Below are 22133 nucleotides of genomic sequence, written 5' to 3'. Positions count from 1 at the left end.
ATAATGTACCTATGAAGTGTTCAGTAGAAGTGAAAGAAAATCTTATTATACATGATTATTTTGAGGTCTTTTTAAACCACAGTTTTCAATTTAAGGAACCATTCAAGCATCTCATACTATTTAAGTCACACTGACCCTGATACAAAGTCCACTAATCTTAGCATACCAAAGTTATCTGAAGTTATCTGGAGGCTGGTAGTGCTGAACAGCAATGAGGGCAGTTAATAAGCCGATGATACCCTAAAGACTTTAAAGAGAGGGGTGAGAGAAGAACTAATACAAGATTTATTGTTGAGTGAGAAATGTAATCACATTAGGAGAATACTAAAATCCAGAAGTGCTACCACAATAGTAACCAGAAGAAACAGGGGGAAAAGTGGTGTTACAACATGGCAAGGACTTCTGGACTTTGTGCTCTTAACTATTACTGTCATCTGACATCAGTATATATACACGGAAGCACTGTTCTGACACGCTCACACATACACTAAACCTCAAGAGATACACAAGCCCAAAGCAGGTGAGAATCTCACTACGTTTTAAGCAACATTTTAAGAGGCAAATCTAAAAGTTATGACCTTTTTAAGACTACTTAAAACTTAATCAGACTGTTATTGTTTTTCAGCTAGTTGCAGTCATGAAGGTGTTTATGGTACTAGTCGTCGCAGCGCTCTCTGGTAATTTCCAAGCTTCTTAATTATATCCCAAAAACTTGATTCTGTTGATCTGGACATAGCATTTTCACTGAAAGAATCCAAGTGTCATCCAGCTGGATGAGTCTCAGTTGGATGAGTCTCTCACAGAGACTAAAGAAGTCACTTGGATGAATGACAAACCTTTTTCTCACTGAAAACGCTACGTCCAGATGAACAGAATCAACTTTTTGTGATTTCCTTACTTGGATGATTGAGCATGCATCAAGACTTTCTGATTATAGTTCAAAGTTAATACAATGGCAATAATTAACTCAACATCTGTACTCTTTTCACACCACGTTTCCATCCAACAGGCTGCCATGCCAGCCTTTTCTATGCTGATGCTCCCAAGCCACAGTTGGAAGTGCTGACCGATGTTTTCTGGGATTACATTGCCAAGGCCACACAAACAGCTGATGATACACTCCAGATGATAAGAAACTCTCCAATTGGACAAGAAGTCAAGTAAGTTCTTTGACACACTGCACTAGTATGACTGGCCCTATGATGGGCATATGCCTCATGACTGTTATGGGGTCATTCAAGCCACTGATGATCTGGCAATCACTATCTGTCCTCTAGTGCCCGGCTGACAGAAAGCGCTGACTTAGCCAGCAAGTATGCAGTCACCCTCCAGGAACAGCTTCAGCCTGCAGCCCAGGACCTGATCACCAAAGTTACCACAGAGGCTGATGTGTTGAGAGAACGTGTCACGCAGGAACTAAACACAGTCAAGGAGAAGCTCCAGCCCTACACTGAGAACATGCAGGCCCAGGTTCATCAGAGAGTGGAGCAGCTCAAGCAAGAGTTGGTCACTTATGCAGATTCCCTGGACTCTGAAGCCCTAAGGACCACCCTGATGCAGAAGAGTGAGGAGCTAAAGACCAGCTTGGAGCAGAGTGTAAAGGATCTGCAGTCTCAACTGGGTCCCTACACAGATGACCTGAAGCAGAAAGTGGACCAGCACCTGCGGGACTTCCAAAAACGTCTTGCCCCCATGACTGAAAAAGTCCATGTGGCGCTCACTCACAGAGCGCACCTGGTGAAACAAATGGTTGCCCCTTATGCAGAAGACCTTAAGGAAAAGCTCGACCCTTATGCCCAAGACCTCCAGGCCCAACTCATGTCCCTCTACCAGTCCTTTGTCAACACAAACTAAGTCACCCTCCATCTACTATATCATTTTCAAAGATACCGGACTTGCTGGTCTACCTCTGTTTGAAGCATGAAATACAATAATTGAATATCTGACTTGTACTGTAAACAATATTAAAGTCTTTGCACCCCACCCTCCACCACATTATTTATGGATAAGTGCAAACATATTAAAACAAACCCCTGCACTTATCAAAAATGTAAATATTCTGTTTTTATTGTGTTGTGAAGTTTGAAACTGTGACCTTTTTGTAATTTCATTAAGTTATCTGAAATAAATACAAAAATCTGGAAATTATTCATCTGGCTAACTTTTGTATTGACTTCTCTCTTTTACACAAAGTGAAACTCTAGAAAGAAATGTCATCACGACACATCTTGTTTCAACACAAACTATGACAAAGTATGATGAGAAGTTGTTCTGAAAGCACACAACAGTGAATTCTTCCATGTGTTTGAGTGATGCACACATAGATGGAGGGACCGCACGGGATCACAAGAAACAGTAGTGTGTGTGTGTGTGTGTGTGTGTGTGTGTGTGTGTGTGTGTGTGTGTGTGTGTGTGTGTGAGAGAGAGAGAGAGAGAGAGAGAGAGCTTGTGTCTGTGCATGCATGTGTTTGCTTTTTTTCTTTCTTTCTTTTTTCCCCCAGGAGGCAAAAAGTATTCTGACTCCAGTGTCTTAACATGTCCTGGCTTCTGCAAGAGTTTCGGCTTCTAGTTTTCCCAGAGGCAGACTTTTGTTCTTGTCAATGCTTGCCATTACAACTACACATTACATATCATATCAACAGCAAAACTGAAAAAAATGCTGACCAATGTAATCCAAGAGACTAAGAAGTTAATCCCTTTGATTCAAAGAATTTAGGATTTATATTGTCATGAAATTTGACATATTTTGCATTTATTGAACCCCCCAGCCAAACCCCCTGCAAAACCCTGAAACTGTGTATCATCCTGTTGTTGTAACTGTATAACGCCTGGTCTTAACCCTGTTATCTTGCCCCTACTGACAGTGCCAGCATCCAACGTGGAGGATCAGAGTCCAATAACAATAACAACGCACTCACATGCACACACAACACACACACAAAACATCTGTTTCCTGATTATTTACTACTGCTCTGCCTTGTTTTTGACTGATTCAATGGCTAATTTACCTTTAAGTCTAAAGGTCTGTCCTACATAAATCTAAATCCTTAGCATGCATTCTTCCCTAAATGCAGTTAGGGATAAGGATTGCATTCAATGAGAGACACGCTACTCAAATTGCTGTAAAAGCTCCGTGAGACTTTTGAAATGCGAATCTGATCACAAATGTTCGTGTTTCAGCCTGTCTTTATACCTCATTAGCACTTGTGTGGGGAGCAAAAAGGACTATTCAGATCTTCTTATCAGTCAAAATGGCCAAAAGGTATTGTTAAGGGGCCTTGGCTGGTATCTGCTCCCATTAAACTCTACAACACAGTCCACTAGGTTCCTTTTTTCTTTTTTTCCCCCCAAACAAGACACATCTTGCCTTGTACACCACAAAAGCAAACAGCGATCTGATTTTGTTTTGATGTAGATAACAGGTTGTTACTAGACCTTTTCTTCTCTCCTTGACAAGCAGTGATAAGATAGGTATCGCATGCCATTGGATCATTATAAATGATCTCAGGTCATGTCGGTTGTTTCTCAATCATATGAATATGGCCATGCTTTAGAGCAGGGTTGTTATGAAGAGACGTTCTTGACAAGAAAGAAAAATGTAACACAACAATTTCACCAAGTACTTGGAATTTAGAATCATTTGAAATTGCCATGAGAAAACTGTTGTATGCAGCATATCATCATTTTCACATTTTCCATGCCAGTGTTTAAACCTCCAACTGTACCTCTGCTGGAAACGTTTTGTTACAGCTCTGGAAGAGTCCCCTAGAAATACATCATAAAACATCCTCATAGGTTTTTGCTTTGTTTTGTGTTTTTTTGATTTTCTAAAGGTTTTCAGAGTATATTAAGGAAAACTAACTAAATATGATTTTTTTTAAATAATTGAGGCAATTGATCAATTATTTAAATATTTGATTTAACACTTTGTGCAGCAGTAAATGCAACTAAACATTTATGTTCGATTCTGCCATGCTGGTGTTTTTCTGACATGGGCAGCTCGTCCAGAACCCTTCAGGTCATGGTTTTGACCAGAACATTTCAAAGCACTGACTTTTAGTTTTCTTTGCCCCAAGGGGATGTTGTCTTATTGTATGGCCCTCTTGAATTTCCTTCCTTTGTACACAGTCTGGCTGTGGCGTTCCCACATGATGGGTATCAAGCATCTTGGTCCTGCGTCCAAGATGGCACCAGATGTGTGGCTTGCCATCTAGCTCTGTTCCTGCTGTGTTTGTTTGTGCTATTTGTGCTATTTTTTTAGTGCTAGAGTTAACTCTCTTTTAGTATATAATCGCCAAACCTGTGTCTGTGCCTACACAAAAATGTGGGATCTTATTTTAACTCGCGGTTTACTGGTCTTCAACTTAGAGGTTTGTGATGCTGTATGGTTGGACCATAAGCCTGTCTTGTTTGAGGTTTCCCTTCCTTGTACTAAAGTTAATCCTCCTGCTGTTGCTCAGTGCGGTCGTATTTTTAACCCATTCACTGCTGGTCAGTTCTCTGTTGTTTTTAATCAGAACTCCAGCCTTCCTGATTCTATATGTAATGATTCAGAAGAGCTCAGCTTATGGTTTTACTCAGTCGGTGGCCCCCTTTAAGCTTAGGCATGCTAAAGCCAAACCTGAACCCTGGCTGAATGAAGCCACCCGTGCTGTCAGAAGAAAGTGTAGGAGAGCTGAACGTAAATGGAAGAAGGATAAACTTCAGCTGTCATACCAAATATTACAGTATTACTAGAATTCATATCAGAAAACTGTTAAAGGTGCTAAGAGAAAACATTTTGCTGCTATTATTCAGGCAAATTCCTGTAAGCCTCACGCCTTATTTAAAACTATTGACATGCTCTACAGACTGTTGGTGTTGAGTCCTCTCAGGTAATTTGTGAAAACTTCTCTTTCTGACTTTAAAACTCTTCTTAAAACATATTTATTTGTTGAAGCCTTTGGCTCTCTTTAAGGGGTTGGCTCAATTTGCTTTAACATGTTTTATTGTATTTTATTCATTTAGTTATTTATTTTATTTTATCTTATTTTTATTTTATTGTGTTTATGCTATTTGTATATGTACAGCAGTTTATGAACCTTGGTTTTATGTTAAAGTGCTTTATAAATGAAGCTGTTATGATATGGTAATAAATTTTATTTGTTCATGGTTTGTTCATAATTCATTTTCTGCTATTAAAATCAGAATATGTATGAATATCAATAGTACACCTTTTCTACATGACTGTCATTCTATTTGTTAAAATTACTTGATTTGTCTTTTTTTATATAACTCCTACTCCTACAGGCTAAAATGCTTAGATAATTACAGATATAATACTGAAATACGTACAGATATACCTCATACTGGGTCATTTTCCTTAAAAAACTTTCAAGTCTAATACTTTTGTTACATTGTTACATATTACGTTTTAGGTCATATTCATTTGTGAATTATAAAAGAAAAAAAACAACAACAGCGTTTTTCTAGCAACTACAATGCCCCATGTGACACTGTAAACATGAAGGTTTTCTGTCCTAAAGCAAGGTTACACTGCCATCCAGTGGTAAGGTTTGGACACATCTTCTCATTCAATGTTTTTTCTTTACTTTCACTGATTTCTACATTGTAGATACATACTGAAGACATCAATTATATGAATTGTAGCAAAGAAAAAAAATGATAAATAAATATAAATATGTTTTATATTTTAGATTCCTCAAAGTAGATACCCTTTGCTTTGTTGACATTGCTGCAAACCCTTGGCTTTCTCTAAATGAGCTTCATGATGTAGTCACCTGAAATGGTTTCAACTTTACAACTCTGCCTTGTCAGGGTTCATTTGTGGAATTTCTTGTCTTCTTAATGGGTTTGGGACTTTAGTTGTGTTTTGCAGAGTCAGGTTGGTACACACCTGACAGCCCTATTTGACAACTGTTAGAATTCATATTATGGTAAGAACCAATCAGCTAAGTAAAGAGAAACAACAGTCCATCATTACTTTAAGAACTGAAGGTCAGTCAGTCCAGAAAATTGCTAAAACTTTGAATGTGTCCCCAAGTGCAGTTGTAAGAATCATCAAGCACTACGACGAAACTGGCTCACAATGAGGACCGCCTGAGTAAAGGACTCACAGGAATCACCTCTGCTGCTGAGGATAAATTCATCCGAGTCACCAGCGACAGAAATCACAAGTTAGCAGTGCCTCAGATTAAAGCCCAGATAAATGCCACACAGAGTCCTAGTAGCAGACACATCTCTACATCAACTGATCAGAGGAGACTGTGTGAATCAGGCCTTTATGGTTAAATACAGTGGCTTGCAAAAGTATTCGGCCCCCTTGAACTTTTCCACATTTTGTCACATTACAGCCACAAACATGAATCAATTTTATTGAAACTGCTGTTCACAAACGCTGTCCATCTAATCTGACTGAGCTGGAGCTGTTTTGCAAAGAAGAATGAGCAAGGATTTCAGTCTCTAGATGTGCAAAGCTGGTAAGACTGGAAGCTGTAATTGCAGCAAAAGGTGGTTCTACAAAGTTCCTGAGGAATTCCTGAGGAATTCACGTGATAGGGTGGGGCCAGGTTTCACAATGAGCTCACCCGAAACCCTGGCTGATTAGGTACCACACCCGCTTTCACACCTTGGCTCATGTGATTAGAGGATCACCAGGGGGTCCTTTGTCCCTTTTGGGGATACTCCCACTGGGTTTAAATCTGGGACTCTCGGCCATTTGACCTTAGAACTGAAGAAGCTTCTCGGATGAGAGGTGAAACGTCTTCAAGCAACTCAAAGAAGTCCAGACGCTTTTCTTTGCAAACTCCTTTGACTACGATGACCTGGATGACTGAGAACCTTCACAGACTTCTACAAAGTATTGACTCAGGGGGCTGAATAATTACGCACACCCCACTTTGCAGTTATTTATTTGTAAAAAATGTTTGGAATCATGTTTGATTTTCGTTCCACTTCTCACATGTACACCACTTTGTATTGGTCTTTCACGTGGAATTCCAATAAAATTGATTCATGTTTGTGGCTGTAATGTGACAAAATGTGGAAAAGTTCGAATACTTTTGCAAGCCACTGTAGCTGCTAGGAAACCACTACTAAGGAAAAGCAACAAGCAGAAGATATTTATTTGGCCAAAACATCAAATGAAGTAGTTCACAAGTGAAATATGACTGAAAATAAATGTTAATATAAACAAGGTTTTGCCTTTGTATGCAGGTTCTAAAAAACACAAGGAATGGACATTAGACCAGTGGAAATGTGCCCTTTGATCTGATCAGTCCAAATTTGAGATCTTTATTTCCACCCAGCGTGTCTTTTTTGGATGCAGAAAAGGTGAATGGATGGCCTCTACATGCATGGCTCCCACAGTGAAACATCGAGGAGGAGGTGTGATAATTTGTGGGGGTGCTTTGCTGGTGATACTGTTGGGGGTTGTGCTGAACAAAATAATGTGGAAATGCTGGTAGTCTGACTGCAAAAGAAAATATTTTCCTCATTCTTCAGAATGGCAAATAGGCCCGAGTCATGCACGTCATTGTCTTGCCATCCCTTTTGTCATTGTTGCATGTCATGACAGCTGCTACTGAGAATTCTCAGTACAAAACTAGGTTAAGCTACATCACCATAAGTGCACATGATGTTGATATGAAGCATTATTTTATTAGATCATTAATAATTATTAATAAAAGCTTATTTTATCATTTTAATTTTAATGATCAAATAAACCATTATTTAGTAAATGTTATACAAATTTGTTGTTATTGTAAAACGTAAATAAAATAATGTTTTTAGTGGTTCAAATGTCTGGACTGCAGTTAGGTCAGGTTAAGATGCACACAAATGCTGCTGTACAAAGTTATATGATTACAAGTACAATGAGATAAACTTATCTAATTTACAAAGAATAAAGCTGTAATGTTAATGAAATTAAATTAAAATATAAATATACAATGAAAATGCACTTTTTGAAATAGAATTCATACATTTTCAGTTTGTTTCAATAGGTACACGTTTTAGCTTTTTCCACATGCCTGCCTCTCATATTATTCAAACTTAATCAAACAACATCCTCAACATTTAGGATGCAAATTTAGGATTTGCAAAGAAAAACATTTTGTCAATGGATAATAATAATTTCTTTTGAATATCATTTAAAACAATGTATTTTCTTTTCTCAGTGAATGCACAGAAAATAGGCAGAGATTATTGGAACTGAATGTGTGCGGGCAAAATAAAATGGCAGCAATTGAAAAAAAAAACTTATTTCAATGCTTGCAATGATGGTTGTTCACCATATCAACATTGCCTCTAATTTTTATTATTCAAAATTATACCAAAAGCCAGAATAAGGCCTTAACTATTAGGCCTATTCTGTGTTAACCAATAAAGTTGGCTGCCTCTTCGTATGTTTGCAGATGGGTTCTTTCTGCTCTAGAGCAATGCCTATCTTTGTTCTAACATAGGGAAATAATTTTACCTGAGTGTTTCAACAGCGTTTCTCTGGGTAATGACAATCATCCACCACATCAGAGATGTTTGTGCAAATTACCAGCATTAACACTTACCATTATCCCCCTTTCCAGGAACCAACATATGCACATGACCCTTTATTTATCTCTGATGCACATCTCTCATTCTTTTCATATTTTTACAGCCAGTGGTCTGTCCTTGTATTCTGTTTGTTTTCGGGGGGTGGGGAGGTGGGGGAAAGCATAGGCACTTGCACCTATGTTAAACTCTATTAACATGATGAACATTCATAGATCTTTATTTTACTTTTACTGTTTATTTTTACTAAATCTGAGTGAGACTTTCCTCACGTGTGAGCTAGTCTAAACCATGTGGCTCTAAAGCAGACAGACATACATGCCTTAACTAAAGGGGGAAAAAAACAACAACAACAAAAAACAAGTGCAAATGAGGATGTTGCTTCAAAGAATGTGGAACAGCTTGGTTTCAAAACAAGATAAAATTCTTTCCTTGTGTCAGAAAGGTGAACAGACCACTGTCACATGCATCTTTGGTTTTTGTTATTAGACGGTGTCATGGCAGCTGCTACTGCGAATTCTGAGTGCACTAGTGTTAACTGTCAAAAGTCAAAAGTTTAGAAATGTAAAAACATCAAATGAAGTAGTTCACAAGTGAAATATGACTGAAAATAAATGTTAATATAAACAAGGTTTTGCCTTTGTATGCAGGTTCTATAAATAATATATATATTTTTACAATTATTATTGTATTGAAGATTTGGGATTTTGTTTTTATGTGCGGTTCATTCCTTACAGCCCTGTGTTTGCTTTGTGGCACTAAGAAAGTAGTGTGTGCCGCGAAGGGGAGACATGGGTTTGCATTTTTTTAATTTTTGGTAGTCTGCACACATGTGTAGCTTACTTTCACTTGACGTATAGTTTTACACACAGTTAGTAAAGCTGCAAGTTTCACACTTTAGACATTGACATTATGTTAGTCTTCTTAATCCAGCAGGAGACACTTGTGAAGACTAAACAAAAGATCTGATAAAAACAATCACAGGATTTTTATTTGTCTTTGGGAAAATTCACAGTCACATATAAGTTCATTTTTTATGAGCTATGTATACTTTACTTCTAAGCACATGTTTGAGTCCTGGTGCCAAATGTTTAGAACAACATTTAGGTTCCTCAATAATGTAACAAAGCAAAAGGCTTGAGGCGTACAGGATAAAAAAAGTACCCTTTACGATGTGGTTTCCAGTATTTCTGGTTTATCATTGCATTTCTGCACAGAGATCGTGTCACAGTACATTAGTCAGCAGGGCATTTGTAGGCACAGACCTGTATCTGTTTTACAACTTCTTGAAAAAAAAAACTGTTATTAACCCTCTTATTTGTTGAATCTGAAAGGTGTTAGAATACTGTTTGAATTTTTCTGTTTTTCTGTTTTTGCCAACAGCCGGTTGCGGTTTACATTCTTGCCAGTAATAGATTAGTCAGAATCTGGCAGTAAAAAAATTGTGTTTCATTGTCTTTTAGACACATTTCAATTTTATAAAGCAGAACTGTGATAAAGCAGCCAATTTCTGAATGCGTCCTCACAGAACAACTGTCCAGGCTGAACATGTCCTTACTCAGTGTGTGGCAAATGGTTTAATCCTTTTATCATAATATACATTCTCCTTATGCTCTTTATACCTAGTTTGTACTGCTATGTTGTTTTTTGAAGGAAGCGTCTTGTATTATCTTTGTCATACTAAAGGCTTGGTAAGTTAACAAGCTATTTTGTGTGCTGATTGCTCTAACTTTTACTGTTTACTTTTTACACCCTGTTAATTTGCCATGCTTGAAGTAGATTACAAATCAGAAAAATTAGCTGGTTTTGTCTATTACTGCCTAAACATTTTTATCATCAGATACTGTGTATTTTAAACCAAAAAGTGATCAAGTTTTTTCTTGCTAAAAATTGATAAGGGATTCCTGACCAAGCATCAGACTGAGAGTTGGGAGCAAGAGTTTGTTGTTGTTGTTGTAGCTTCCGTAACAATTGTAATACTCCATCTTCCTTCAGGCTTGGATTTAATGGAGGGTGACATTATGATAGTAAGCAATTCTGGAAAATCCTTGAAATAACATCCTACTGTCTAAGTTAAATAGTCTTTATCATAGCAGTAAGTCATGATCACAATTAAAATCAAAACTTTAAAGTTTAACTTTTAAATACAACAAGCAACGGTGGATTATATTGATAATTAATTTCGTTATCTTCCATTTTTGAATATTGTGACTGGTATATTGTGACTTCCAGGAGATGTAATATTCTGGAAGCCCTGGATGTAGAACACAAACGCATAAAATCCACAGTGTCATCTTAGAGTAGAACAGACACTCAGCGTGATCAATAACACATCTGCAAAGAGATCTGGATTATTAGGTGATCATTAGCTGCCTGGAGCAGAAAGCTCCAAACAAGTCGAACAGAGCATCACTGGATCTGCATCTGGAAGTTTGCAACGGAGGATATAAGTACATTGTAGTTGCTATGGATCATTTCACCTAACAAGTCAGCAAAAACTGGAGCTGAAAAGATCTTTGTAGACTTTCTAATAAGTATCATCATCAGGGAAATGAGTTGGCCATTATGGAATAATATCGCAGCATCCAAGCCTGACAGACAAAGCCTTGTTATGCAACTGAAAACAGTCAAAGTTGAGAGATTTCATTGATCAGTCCTCTTTTCAAACATTTTTACAAATAAAAGAAAACAGAAGATTTGATGAAGTAGATGACTTAGATGCATAGCCACAGCCAACTCCCACAACAAAATATTTGTTTCACAGCAGAGACAGAGGAAAGACGGTATAGTACCTTAGGTCAGCTATCAATTACACACAGAAAAAAATATATGTTCTCCACTAAGAGTAAAAGACATAGGTTCATAGTCAAATGTTGAGTCTATTATTGTTATCAACTGTTGTTCATGTTTTCCTGGTAAAAACTAGGTGTGAAGTGGAATGTCTTTAAGTAATGCAAATACTCAGGATTTGTTAATGTCACAGACATCAGATAACAGGAACTGATGACGTGGGCTAAAGCAGGACCAAATCTAGATAGAATATGTGTGACTCCCTAATGTGTCAAGCACGTAGCTTTAGTTGTATAAAACTGGTTCTAACACTCCTGTCACAGGCACAATTTCTCATGCAGATGAGGAAGAGACAAGTGTGGCACAAGGTAAAGACAAGTTTCATATTTCTATGAGAACAAACATAAAGTTTGATATATACAAATCTTTAATAGTTATATATTTTTTAATTTTGTGATTGCTTTTTCCTCATTCTTGGTAGAATCTCTATTGATTTAGGTTTCATCAAAGACGCACCATGAGGATGAAAGGCTGTGTTTTTATATTTGTCATCATGGCAATTTCTGAAGCATTCTCCTTAAACCCAGTAAGTGATTAGTTGCATAGTGATATTTCAGAAATCGTGAATAACAATATGCAAAGAGAACTTAAAGAGATTTTTTAAAGTTATTTGTCTGGTTTGTTTTGTAATCAAGATGTTTAACACTAATATTGAATATTAAATATCAGCTACTAACAATGATTTTGGTTTTTCAAAAAGAAAAACAAAGTTTTAATTTTGCATGTTGACCAACAAGTATAGTGTGTTTTCTATCAAAGCTTAAAATGGAAAAAAAAAGAAAAAAGAAAAAACATTTATTCACAGTACTACATAAAGTATGTTAAATGATGGAACATTTATTTTAATACTACTTTGATATTTTTACAGAATGGACTAGAAATAGTGGGTAAGTTCTAATTTATTAATTTTCCACTTTATTTGATGAAATTCATTTTTTAAAAAATATTTTAAAAAACTGTATACAAAAGTGCCTCATCTGTTTTTGTAGATGTTGGTGAAGTGAAGGACATTCCTGAAATAAACAAGGGTAAAGTTCAACATGTACTTATAACTAAACCTTTTTATAAGGAGATTTTTGTTCTTTTGGCTTCATGCAACTGTACTTGAATATTAGTAACTTGTTTCTCATTTTTTAAATTGTATCTTAGAATTTTTACATGATGATATTTTGGAGGTGAGTCTTTGTTACGAAGATAAAAATCTATTTATTCTAAAAGCATCTGTGTGCATAGTAACTTTGCATTATGTCACAGTATACATGTTTCTTATACCTTAGCCTATAGGCAAGCAGAGGAGTACCATCATTAATGAAAACATCCTGTGGACATCTCCAGTCCCCTACCTCTTAAATAATGACCTTGGTAAATATGTGTTTTCTTACAAATACACCTGAAAGAAATCTTTATTTCTTTATTTCTATGGGAACATATCTTTGTGATGTCATACCGGAGAATGCATTTTTTTTCCCATGTCAGCTGGACGCTTTTGACACGTAGAAGCCACATAATGAAAAAAAATCAAAACAGCAGCATCTGCGAGTGAACAGAGCTAATTTAATTTAATAGTTTTGTACCATCCAGTTATGCAAAGTAACCACCCACGCCTTTGCTAAAACCGGAAAAAATGTTTATAACTGTATGCTTTAGCGCCTTAGAGCAAAATGCATGGGCAGGCAAAGGACCTTTATTGGTTGTCTAAAATATCTTCTTCTTTTCTTTTAATCTCTATAACACAACAATGGTAGACATTAATTCTAAAGGAGTCATTCTGAGAGCCTTTGACCAGTTCAGACTGAAATCATGCATTGACTTCAAACCAAGAGACTCTGAGGACTATTACATTTCTGTCAAACAGTTAAATGGGTATGTTTTTTTCTGCTCTTTGTTGTTGTTGTTGTTGTTGTTGTTTTTAAAAATAAAATTTCCTACTTAGCCGCAATTAGCATAAATATTCTAAAAATGACTATGCTGATTTTTCAATTAGACTTTTTGTTCCTTTAGTTTAATTTGTGATATATACAGGGGTGTACATAAGTGGTCCGCAGGTGCGCATACGCTGTCAATATCAAAGACGCGCACCAGATAAGAAGCTGCAACGCGCGTCTGCGTACATAAGATTTTCTGGAGGAGGACAGACATTTGTTTAGAACTCTTAAAGATGTCGAAGAAGCAAGCTCCTTTAAGCAATTACTTTGGTGTTCCACCACCTCCAAAGAAATGTCAGAAGGAGTCCGAACCTCAAAAGAAGCGCATATTCTCGGAAAAGTGGTGCCGCTAGATTCCACTCTAGCAGACAAAAATGGGATATTCTGCACCACATCTCTGTGCATTCATCATTTGTTCGAAGCCCGCTCACCTCCTGCAACCACTTTTCCAAGAATACGCGCTTCTTTTGCGGTTCGGACTCCTTCTGACATTTCTTTGGAGGTGGAGGAACACCAAAGTAATTGCTTAAAGGAGCTTGCTTCTTCGACATTTTTAAGAGTTCTAAACAAATGTCTGTCCTCCTCCAGAAAATCTTATGTACGCAAACGCGCGTTGCAACTTCTTATCTGGTGCGCGTCTTTTATTTTGACAGCGTATGTGCACCTGCGGACCACTTGTGCACCCCTGGATATACAGTTCTAGCAAAAGAACAAGATGAATACTGTGAAACTTTTAAGAATGGTTATGTTTTTGTTATTCCTTTTCTGATTTATTTAATTGTGATTTTATAGATTACACTAAATAAATTACAGAATACATAACCAGTTGTGGGACAAATATTTATCAGTGTTCTGCCTTTCATTTCAGATGTTGGTCATACATTGGACGAATATTTTCCAATGGACAGGAACTCTCCATTGGAACAGGCTGTGGTTACATTGCCATTGTTGAACATGAGTTCCTTCATGCTCTTGGCTTCTACCATGAACAGTCCAGATATGACAGAGATGATTATGTGACGATTAACTTTGAAAACATCCTAGAAGGTTTGGTTAACAATTATACTAATTATAACAATGTTAATGTCTTTGTTCTATATTTCTATTCAAATACTTATCTTAAAGCTGTATAAAGCAGTCTGCATAAATGTAATAACCACTCTGAAATGGTTAAAATAAAATTATAACTATTTAATAATCTGAGATTGAGTCATAAAATCAATGAAATCACTATAGTGAGTATACAAAATATTTCATTTTATGATTTGACCTTCTCTCGTGTTATCAAAATATTTTCAGTGGAGTATACTGTATCTGATGTTTGGTTTTTATATATGATTTTTATAGCTTACAAGAGCAACTTTAGAATCGTTGGCAGTGATGAGAGCACCACCAATGGAGTCCCATATGACTACTTGTCCGTGATGCACTATGGCAAAGATGATTTCACCAATGGCAATGGATCTACAATCATCACCAAAGATCGCAAATTCCAGAATCTGATTGGTCAACGAGTGGAAATGAGTACTAGTGATGTTCAGGAGCTGAATCTACTCTACAAATGCAGTAAGTGCTTAAAGACTATGGGGACCCGCATCCAGTTTCAGGAATACTCCGGGATTATTGGTTAAAGTTACTAAGAACACCATGAGAATATTGCGGCCTTAACCAATTGTCAGGTTTCCTGGGTTGTTGACCCAGTGTTTTCTGTTTTGTCAGGTTCAGTTTATTTCCCACATTCATGTTTCTCACTTCCTGTTTTCTGTGCCAGCCTGTGTTTTGTGTTCCAGTTATTTCCATGTATCATTAGTCAGATTAAATTCAGCTGTGTACTCACCGGTTTCTAATCACTCATCATCCAGCGTGTTTTTAAGTCCTCAGTTTCCATCAGTTCATCGTCGTGTCATTGATGTTATTGTTGTTCCCATCTGTGTTCAGTTATCCAGCCAGTCAGTGTTCCTTTATCTTTTGTTCAGCCACTCTTTATAATAAACCCATCTTCAGTTCATCACTATCCATGAGTCCTGTGTTTGGGTCACTTTTCCTCGTCTCCACACAACACTCCTGACAACCAATAGAAAGTAACAGTTTTCTTTCTCACACTCACATTTGTAGATAGTTTTTATATTGTTTTTAGAGTTACTAAGCTCATTTAAACTTAGGAGGGCATAAATTTATATATTATTGAATTCCAAAATATCTATTATGATCACCTTTTGAACTGGCACAATGATAGAGTCTATTTGTCTTAAGAAAAGTTCAACAAGTCACAATTATGATTTGAAAATAGTTTAAACAAACAGACAACCATGCTCATATTCGCACATATGGCCAATTTAAAATCAGCAAATAATCTCACTCCATTTGTTTAATTCATACAAAAATCAACATGCCGGGATTGCTATATTCAGGCTGCAATTTCAGCAATATCATGAACAACAGAAAGTTGCTCATTGGAGTACCAATGATATTGTACTCCAATGAGCAACTTTCTGTTGTTCATTGTAAATAATTAACTAAGCCTAAAGTGCGGAATGTGTATAGAAAATTGCTCACGTCGAAACAATTCACTCACTTGAGATGACTACAGTTTTGTGAGTTGACAATTTTGCCTTTTCCCTCCAATCTTCCTTGGAAAAAAAAAACTTGCACTTTTAATTCATCTCTACAGGCTCATCCATTGCCTTCAAGATGTACTGTGGCTTTACTAATGGGACCATGTGTCAAATGAACCGCTGTTCAAAGAGTGGCAATGGCTGGGAAATGGTAACTGGTGTTTATGGTGGTCCCAGCTCTGACCACACCAATCTGCCCAGTGGAAATGGTGGTCAAGGTAAGGTTTCAAATATTCCATTTTTTATTGCAGTGTTTAATATACAGTTCTAAATGGAAAACCTAGTCTTCCACCTCAGCATTGTTAACATTAAAAGTAAGCTGCCAGCAATAATAATAAATACTTTTGATACTTAAGACTTAAAGATCTGATGTAAGATAATTTTGAACTGTATTGTAGGTCAGGATGCAGGTTACTTCATGTATGCCAGCACAGAATCAGGTCAGGAGGGTGACTCAGCCTGGCTGGAGACAAAGAGGATGAGTCCCCAGAGGGAGTGTCATGTCCAATGTCTGCAGTTCTACTATTATCACAATGGGAGCAAGTCAGATGAACTTAACATCTGGATCAGAGAGTTTCAAGATCAATGGGACTCCACAGGAACACTCTACCTCATGGGACAGATCAGTGGTAATGAATCATTTGTGTGATTATATATGATGATTTTCTCCGGAGAAAGTATAAATGTTTCACATTTCACATTTTGTCATAAAGACATACCTCACATTCACCTATTACTCCAAAAATTCTCCCTTCAGGTCCACCAACATCTCACTGGACTCTCCACCATGTTCCTCTAAATGCCACTAAGCAGTTCCAGGTGGAGTTTGAGGTTCGTAAAGGAGCAGGAAACTCTACAGGCGGCTTCTCTATTGATGACATCAATCTGTCAGAGCTTGAGTGTCCAGATGGAACCTGGCAGATTAATGATTTTGAGAGATTTTGGAACAGTACTCATACTCCAACCCTGATATATAGCCCAAGGCAGTACTCCAGTGAGGGCTATGCTTACCGGGTAGCGTTATATCTAAGGCAGACAGATTTTGGAGTATATGTGCATCTTGTCTCTGGTGTCTATGATGACCAACTGCAATGGCCTTGTCCACAAAGGCAATTTACTGTCCAAATGTTGGATCAGAACCCCAACATCCAGCTACAGATGTCAAGGCAAATGAGTCTCACCACTGACCCAAATCTGCTCACCACCAGTGGTACGTTTGCAGAAACATGAAGTAATGCTTAAAAAATGCACTAACTAAATTATTAACCACTATGTTACAAATGCTTTCTATAAATAGGTGTTCCTGCTTGGGGCAAACCTCGTGATGTTGGAACTCAAATTGTTAATGAGAACAATGAGCTGATCTATGCTAATAACCTGTATGGTAGATATAATTTTGCATCTTTGGAAGACATCCAATCCAGAAATTACATCAAGGGAGGGAGTGCCATTTTCATCTTCAGTGTAAAAGGTAAATTTAAATATTTTCATTGCTAAACTTAAATACTGTACTTAAAACTTTTACAACAGAAACGCATGAAGTGATGCACGTTTCCAGGTACATATTTTAAATTTCTTCTTTCAATAGATCTCACACCTCTAGTTAATGGAAGTTCACTGCCATGTCCTCAAGTGAGAACAGTGAATATTACACATCCTCCTGGAGACCAGCATAAAGGACCTTGCTCATCACGGTACACAATTTATTAAATTAAGATTCATATGAAGAGAAAACATATCATATGAAACAATATATGATGGGAAATATACAAATTCATAAGAAAATAGCAGTAAGCAGTTTGTAAGAATGTCTGTTGTTACTAGATCTGAAAGCTAGTGCACGCTAATGCTAGAAACTCTTGCAGTGACTTTTGCACCCATGAAAGTTTTAATAGACCTCTCAAAAATGCTTTTACAGGATCTCAACCACCTCCATTCCAACTCCAAAATCAACAAATGACAGGTACTCCAATTTTCTCGAACATTTTTCTTTTAAACAGAAACAGAATTGTTATTCATGTAAGATTTTAAAGATACCTCTGAAAAATATGTTTTGACACTCTTAGGATCTCACCCACCACAATTGCAATTGCAGACACAACCGATGACAGGTACTCTTCATTTCTCAAACATTTTCTGTTTTTTTAATAAATAGAAAGTGTTTCTTGCAACCAGAAACACTAAAACTCTCACACATATAAGAATTTTAACCTATCTGTTAAAAATACTTTGTTGTTTATAGGATCTCACCCACCACAATTCCAATTCCAGACACAACAGATGACAGGTACTCCACATTTCTCAAACATTTTCTGTTTTGTTTTTTTTAAATAAATAAAATGTGTTTCTTGTGACCAGAAACACTAAAACTCTCACACATATAAAAGATTTTAACCTACCTGCTAAAAATACTTTGTTGCTTACAGGATCTCACGTACCACAATTCCACCTCCAATCACAACAGATGACAGGTACTCCATATTTCTCAAACTTTTTCTGTTTTTTTAATAAATAGAAAGTGTTTCTTGCAACTAGAAACACTAAAACTCTCACACATATAAAAGATTTTAACCTACCTGCTAAAAATACTTTGTTGCTTACAGGATCTCACGTACCACAATTCCACCTCCAATCACAACAGTTGACAGGTACTCCATATTTCTCAAACTTTTTCTGTTTTTTTAATAAATAGAAAGTGTTTCTTGCAACTAGAAACACTAAAACTCTCACACATATAAAAGATTTTAACCTACCTGCTAAAAATACTTTGTTGCTTACAGGATCTCACCTACCACAATTCCACCTCCAATCACAACAAATGACAGGTACTCCATATTTCTCAAACTTTTTCTGTTTTTTTAATAAATAGAAAGTGTTTCTTGCAACTAGAAACACTAAAACTCTCACACATATAAAAGATTTTAACCTACCTGCTAAAAATACTTTGTTGCTTACAGGATCTCACGTACCACAATTCCACCTCCAATCACAACAGTTGACAGGTACTCCATATTTCTCAAACTTTTTCTGTTTTTTTAATAAATAGAAAGTGTTTCTTGCAACTAGAAACACTAAAACTCTCACACATATAAAAGATTTTAACCTACCTGCTAAAAATACTTTGTTGCTTACAGGATCTCACCTACCACAATTCCACCTCCAATCACAACAAATGACAGGTACTCCATATTTCTCAAACTTTTTCTGTTTTTTTAATAAATAGAAAGTGTTTCTTGCAACTAGAAACACTAAAACTCTCACACATATAAAAGATTCTAACCTACCTGCTAAAAATACTTTGATGTTTACAGGATCTCACCTACCACAACTCCAATTCCAGAGACAACAGATGACAGGTACAGCAATCTTCCATTTGTAAGATTGTGTTGTTATCATAAGCTGTAAACTCTACTGTACCTGAAATTTTAGACATTCTACTGCTGAACATATTATAATTTTGTGTTCAACACAAAAAGCTTTATTTAAGGATAGTCATCAGCAAAACTTGTAGTGAAGCAGCACATGCAGAGACTTGGTGTACCAATGGAGGAATAAGGTGAGATGGTGAAAGCTGATCTGCAGTGGTGAACACTTAATGGAGTAGACAAAAGAAGAAGAAAGGAAGCTATAATCATTTCAATATTTGATGCAGGATTTGAAATTGTGTTACTTTCACATACATACCATATAATGCTTTGACTTACACAGGACCTTGATGATGATGACACTAGTAATGCTAATATTAAAGTCTTTTATCTCAGCCCATGTATTTCTTGCATGGGGTAATAATGATTTATGCAGTGGCCCATAAGAATATAGTCACCAGCCAATCAGAATGCCTGTAATTCACCTTTGCTAAAATAATGAATTGTTTTCAGTACTAATGTGTAAAATTACAAGACAACTGAGTGTATTATTTGTTGCAGCTTGCAGCACACATAGATTATGCCCAGTAAAACACAAGAGTGCTGATGGCGATGTAAACCTTCTTCTGAAATGTATAACTTATCATAAGCTATCTGTGCATCATTTATTTCCTTAATTCTTTTCTTTGTGTTTTAGCATTTTTGGATTCTCTCCTGGTATGATGGCCTCTCCTTTCCTCACACTTCTGCTAGCGCTGCCGCTTTTGATACCCTGATGTGTATTTCATCCACATCTGGAATCTTTACATGAGCAGAGCAATATACTCTGCCAGATTACTTTTTGTTATTTTTGGATTTTGCTACTGTATGACCTGATAATTATCCATTCCTTTTTGATTTATTATAGATGTTTCCAATGTAGACATGCAGCTCGTGGGGATAGGTTAATTGGATAATCCAAATTGCCACTAGGTGTGAATGTGCGAGTGAATGTGAGTGTGAATGGTTGTCTGTCTCGGTGTGTTGGCCCTGCGACAGACTGGCGACCTGTCCAGGGTGTACCCCGCCTCTCGCCCTATGACAGCTGGGATAGGCTCCAGCGCCCCCTGCGACCCTGAAAAAAGGATAAGCGGAAGCGAATGGATGGATGGATGTTTCCAATGTAGTGGTTTGCTTTTTTGGTGGTGAAACCTTTCATTGTGGTTGTTGGTTTAATAATAATCATTTGCAACAATGTTTTCATTTTGTGTCTACAATATAGTGACTAAAATAAAGCAAGCAAAAAATATGTGTAGCTTTTAAGCTGCTTTTGACCAATATCAATTTATAATCATATGACAGTTTTGTTTACTGCAGTTTTCAATCATGAGCAGTCCACATAGTATGAAGTTACTATAATATTGGGGGGGACTATACTACTATGTTTAGCTACAATTTTCTTTCTTGGATGTTGGCGTACTGATGTTCAACAAAAATAAATAAATAAATACCCTTTAAAACAAAATGTAAATGAAGAGAACACACTGTTCTTGTGATCAATTTAGTTTTATTGATTTTACACACATATAATTTCTTTGGTTTGGCACCCACGAACGACAACTTTTCAGCTGGCTGCACACACTCCCCGCTTCTGTTCTCCCATCTCACTATAAAAAGGAAAATCTCATTAGCCCAATCACCTCCACCTCTACCTCCAGCCTCCCTGGCACCACCCCTTGAACCCACTGCACCACCCCTCCCCTGCAGCTGACCCAGGGTCCACAGCTCCACCACACACAAACATTCGTAGTTCATGATTTTTTCAGTGTTACTTGGATTTTAAAATGCACCGATCATTTAGTAGTGGTGAACATAATTTACTAAGATAGAGAAATTAATTATTTTGGTGATTTAGAGTCCAAGGACTCATCATGGCAGCATGGAATCCCAGTGGTGATAGGATTTAGGACAGGATCCCCAAGGGTCTAGACACTGGTAGCAGTGAAGACGAAGATGAAGACTGGATCTCTGAATGACTTGGGTATGGTGGGTATGGTGAGGAAGTGCATTGCATAAACAAGAATCTGAAAGGCAGAATGGAGGGCACTGAGACCACACTGAGTGCAGGTTGATTAGTTCAAAAAGGGACAAGAAGATGATTGGATTAGAGTAATGTCTGTACTGAGATTGATGTTTGTAATGAGCTTTTTACATATGTATTAACATGATGTTTCTCTACCTCAGTAAAATGATTGAATGATCCAGAACAAACCATCAAAAGGTGGGGCTGATGTCACTTGGAATTATAAGACATTATGTCTATCAAACACACACAGGCACACAGCTACGCCAAAATGCAGTATTCCCATATGGTAATACTTCATTGCAATGCAGTTTCATAATAAAACATTAATAATCACATCTTTATTGTATAACAAATATCTGCAAAGTTTGTATGCCTTTGTTGATTACTAATCACTTCCTAAAAAATCTTAAGCTGTGACATTATTTTCGTATATGATACCTTTTGGCTTTCAAGTGATGCAGGAGATATGCATGACTAAACCATGACATCATGCAACTCCACTCAGGATCACTCACAATGCAGGGATTTTAACTTAACCCTTGGATGTATAAGTGAGTCAAAAATGACCCTGTGGGGTTGTTTTTGCTTGCAATACTTTTGTAATGAAAAGTTGTAATTATTTCATATTCTAGCTATTTCATTTTTAAAAATTGTTTTTGATATCATGCCATTTACATATTTAAATTACCTTTTGTACATTTTACAACATTTTTGTCAGGAAAATATTTTCTGTCAGGAATATATACCTAATGGACCATAAAGAGTG

General features: G+C 36.8%; 2 protein-coding genes across 13 annotated transcripts; both read left to right on the top strand.

Moving 5' to 3' along the window:
• The first annotated feature begins 434 nt into the window (after window positions 1-434).
• LOC100711490 (apolipoprotein A-IV) lies at window positions 435-2150 on the top strand. The gene is made up of 4 exons (XM_003450491.5): window positions 435-520; window positions 626-677; window positions 1010-1160; window positions 1278-2150. The coding sequence occupies exons 2-4, from the start codon at window positions 638-640 to the stop codon at window positions 1852-1854; spliced, it is 768 nt and encodes a 255-aa protein (XP_003450539.1). The 5' UTR covers window positions 435-520; window positions 626-637; the 3' UTR covers window positions 1855-2150.
• Window positions 2151-11569: 9419 nt separating this feature from the next.
• LOC100699674 (meprin A subunit beta-like) lies at window positions 11570-20593 on the top strand. 12 transcript variants are annotated; one of them, XM_019365094.2, is made up of 24 exons: window positions 11570-11705; window positions 11819-11923; window positions 12266-12284; window positions 12387-12425; window positions 12547-12572; window positions 12675-12759; window positions 13143-13260; window positions 14191-14369; window positions 14670-14888; window positions 15994-16155; window positions 16336-16566; window positions 16695-17147; window positions 17235-17408; window positions 17526-17631; window positions 17856-17900; window positions 18004-18048; window positions 18180-18224; window positions 18364-18408; window positions 18541-18585; window positions 18718-18762; window positions 18895-18939; window positions 19072-19116; window positions 19249-19293; window positions 20000-20593. In XM_019365094.2, exons 2-24 carry the CDS (start codon window positions 11855-11857, stop codon window positions 20076-20078), a joined length of 2364 nt encoding a protein of 787 aa, XP_019220639.1. In that variant the 5' UTR covers window positions 11570-11705; window positions 11819-11854; the 3' UTR covers window positions 20079-20593. The 12 variants fall into 12 exon arrangements, with proteins under 12 accessions (XP_019220639.1, XP_019220642.1, XP_019220640.1 ...); XM_019365097.2 differs by lacking the exon at window positions 18364-18408; XM_019365095.2 differs by lacking the exon at window positions 18541-18585.
• The last annotated feature ends 1540 nt before the right edge of the window (window positions 20594-22133 follow it).

Source organism: Oreochromis niloticus, linkage group LG11 (genome assembly GCF_001858045.2).
Source record: "Oreochromis niloticus isolate F11D_XX linkage group LG11, O_niloticus_UMD_NMBU, whole genome shotgun sequence".
NCBI classification, from domain to species: Eukaryota; Metazoa; Chordata; class Actinopteri; order Cichliformes; family Cichlidae; genus Oreochromis; species Oreochromis niloticus.
Note: the sequence above shows the minus strand (reverse complement) of the source record. Positions and strands in the feature narration are given on the sequence as shown.

What these genes read in the sequence shown, in the direction of transcription:
- LOC100699674 (XM_019365094.2), top strand. Translation starts at nt 11,855, where the DNA reads ATGAGGATGAAAGGCTGTGTTTTTATATTTGTCATCATGGCAATTTCT. An exon ending in CCAATCACAACAGATGACAG is followed by an intron (nt 18,409 to 18,540) that starts GTACTCCATATT and finishes TGTTGCTTACAG; the next exon opens with GATCTCACGTACCACAATTC. An exon ending in CCAGAGACAACAGATGACAG is followed by an intron (nt 19,294 to 19,999) that starts GTACAGCAATCT and finishes TTTGTGTTTTAG; the next exon opens with CATTTTTGGATTCTCTCCTG.
- LOC100711490 (XM_003450491.5), top strand. Translation starts at nt 638, where the DNA reads ATGAAGGTGTTTATGGTACTAGTCGTCGCAGCGCTCTCTG. An exon ending in AGTCGTCGCAGCGCTCTCTG is followed by an intron (nt 678 to 1,009) that starts GTAATTTCCAAG and finishes TCCATCCAACAG; the next exon opens with GCTGCCATGCCAGCCTTTTC. An exon ending in CCAATTGGACAAGAAGTCAA is followed by an intron (nt 1,161 to 1,277) that starts GTAAGTTCTTTG and finishes TCTGTCCTCTAG; the next exon opens with TGCCCGGCTGACAGAAAGCG.